General features: G+C 47.5%; 1 protein-coding gene across 1 annotated transcript; it reads right to left on the bottom strand.

Moving 5' to 3' along the window:
- Nucleotides 1–820: 820 nt before the first annotated feature.
- LOC120859664 (histone H3.1) lies at nt 821–1,327 on the bottom strand. The gene has a single exon (XM_040235678.1). The coding sequence runs from the start codon at nt 1,319–1,321 to the stop codon at nt 911–913; it is 411 nt and encodes a 136-aa protein (XP_040091612.1). The 5' UTR covers nt 1,322–1,327; the 3' UTR covers nt 821–910.
- Between the last annotated feature and the right edge of the window lie 917 nt (nt 1,328–2,244).

Here is a 2,244-nt window from a genome sequence, read left to right as displayed (position 1 = left end):
AGTCAGACACGACTGAAGCGATTTAGCAGCAGCAGCAGCATACTCATAGATCTCTGGGAAATTAAAAATGTGTATCCCAGACTTACCATCATCGTCCTTACTCCCCCAGTGATTCTTAGAGGCATCACCATCTACCAACATCAGCATGAACGAAAAATGGTCTGGTGTATTCGTTGTCAGCCATTACGGGCTACAGTCCATGGGGTCGCAGAGTCGGCAACGACTGAATACACACGCACGCACACACTATGGGATGATGAAACTTTAAATTCCGGAAAAGCTTAGGTGGAAGGAAAACAAATGGTGGTTCGAGACCTGGAATATTTGTGTCCACGTAACTAGAAATATCCACATAACTAAGTTCCCCTGAAAATAATCTTCAAGTAGTGAAAACCGAGAAATTACATAGGTATAACTTCATATATTCAAGTAAGGGTGCCCTACCCAGCCAGCAGAAAGGGCATCTGTCCTGGGCCCCTCTTGGCTTGGTATTCTGTTCCCGAACCCAGACGTCCTGGTTTACTGTAAATTAAAAATCTACACTGACTAAAAATTGGCCTTACACGTGCCCGCGGCTGGGGAAAGGAGGGAGCGTTAACCACTTTGAACCAAACGTCTCCCTTTCCATACAAAGGCGGATTCCTGGGAACGGAGCCTTTCCATACTTCTCTTGAGGGGCAGAATGTTGGATTCACCCCAAATTCCACGTGGTTATCATAGGTCCTTACGTTTCACAACGCCACTCAGAAACACGAGTACCATAACATCAGCGAGCAAAATATGTTGGAAAAGCCTAACACTTTCTGCCACAAGGAAAACCAGGAGTAAATAGCAAGTTAACAGTCCTTTTTCATTGTGTATGTGGGCGGCTCTGAAAAGAGCCTTTGGGGTTGAAAAGAAACGTCCAGGCTCACGCCCTCTCCCCGCGGATGCGGCGAGCAAGCTGGATGTCCTTGGGCATGATGGTAACACGCTTGGCGTGGATGGCACACAGGTTGGTATCCTCAAAGAGCCCCACCAGATAGGCCTCGCACGCCTCCTGCAGCGCCATCACGGCCGAGCTCTGGAAGCGCAGGTCGGTTTTGAAGTCTTGCGCGATCTCGCGCACCAGCCGCTGGAACGGCAGCTTGCGGATCAGCAGCTCCGTGGACTTCTGGTAGCGGCGGATCTCGCGCAGAGCTACCGTGCCGGGCCGGTAGCGGTGCGGCTTCTTCACGCCGCCGGTAGCCGGCGCGCTCTTGCGGGCCGCCTTGGTGGCGAGCTGCTTGCGCGGCGCCTTGCCGCCGGTGGACTTCCGAGCAGTCTGCTTAGTTCGAGCCATACTGTCAGCAACTTTAACGAACGCTATCTAGCCACATATTTATAGAGCGAGTCAGAAGCTGATTGGACAAAAGGCGACCAAGTCTGTCCAATCGGTAATCGGACTGACCCAAGTCAATGCTCCTTCACTCAGTCGTGTCCGACTCTTCGACCCCCATGGACTGCAGCACGCCAGGCTTCCCTATCCAGCACCAACTCCCGGAACCTGCTCAAACTTGTGTCCATCTAGTCGGTGATGGCGACTCGAACTTTTCGATTGTTGCCCAAAGGCCTTGACCTCAATTTTTTTTTCAATTTTTCCTGTACAATTGTTTGCTATATAATAGCACTTTTCAGGATAAATAAATACACACTACATGAGAAATACAGACTACAGTCCATGGGGGGTCGCGAAGAGTCTGACACGACTGAGCGACTTCACTTTCACTTTTCAGTTTCATGCATTGGAGAAGGAAATGGCAACCCACTCCAGTATTCTTTCCTGGAGAATCCCAGGGACGGGAGCCTGGTGGGCTGCCGTCTATGGGGTCACACAGAGTCGGACACGACTGACATGACTCAGCAGCAGCAACAACTATATTAGAATAAAATAAAAAACAGAAGCTCTTTTAGATATTTCAACCCAGTATATCTAAAATTTTCATTTCAACATGTAATCAATATAATTGTTAGATATTTCACATTCTTTTTAAATTTTGCACTAACCATTCAAAATACAGTGTACACATATAACATGTCCACCACTTTCTTTTTCAGGTTAGCCACATGTCCATTGCCCAGGGCCACTGGTTTTTACCATATTAAGACAATGAATGCAGCTCTATACCATCACCCCTCAACTTTCCTCTAAACACAAATTTTAAGAACTTAAATTTGTTTTTCACTAAAAACAATTTGATTTGCATGTGAGGAATTCAAGTTATT

Source organism: Oryx dammah, unplaced genomic scaffold (genome assembly GCF_014754425.2).
Source record: "Oryx dammah isolate SB20612 unplaced genomic scaffold, SCBI_Odam_1.1 HiC_scaffold_2206, whole genome shotgun sequence".
Taxonomy (NCBI): domain Eukaryota; kingdom Metazoa; phylum Chordata; class Mammalia; order Artiodactyla; family Bovidae; genus Oryx; species Oryx dammah.
The sequence above is the reverse complement of the archived record's forward strand: the minus strand, read 5'-3'. Positions and strand labels throughout refer to the sequence as shown.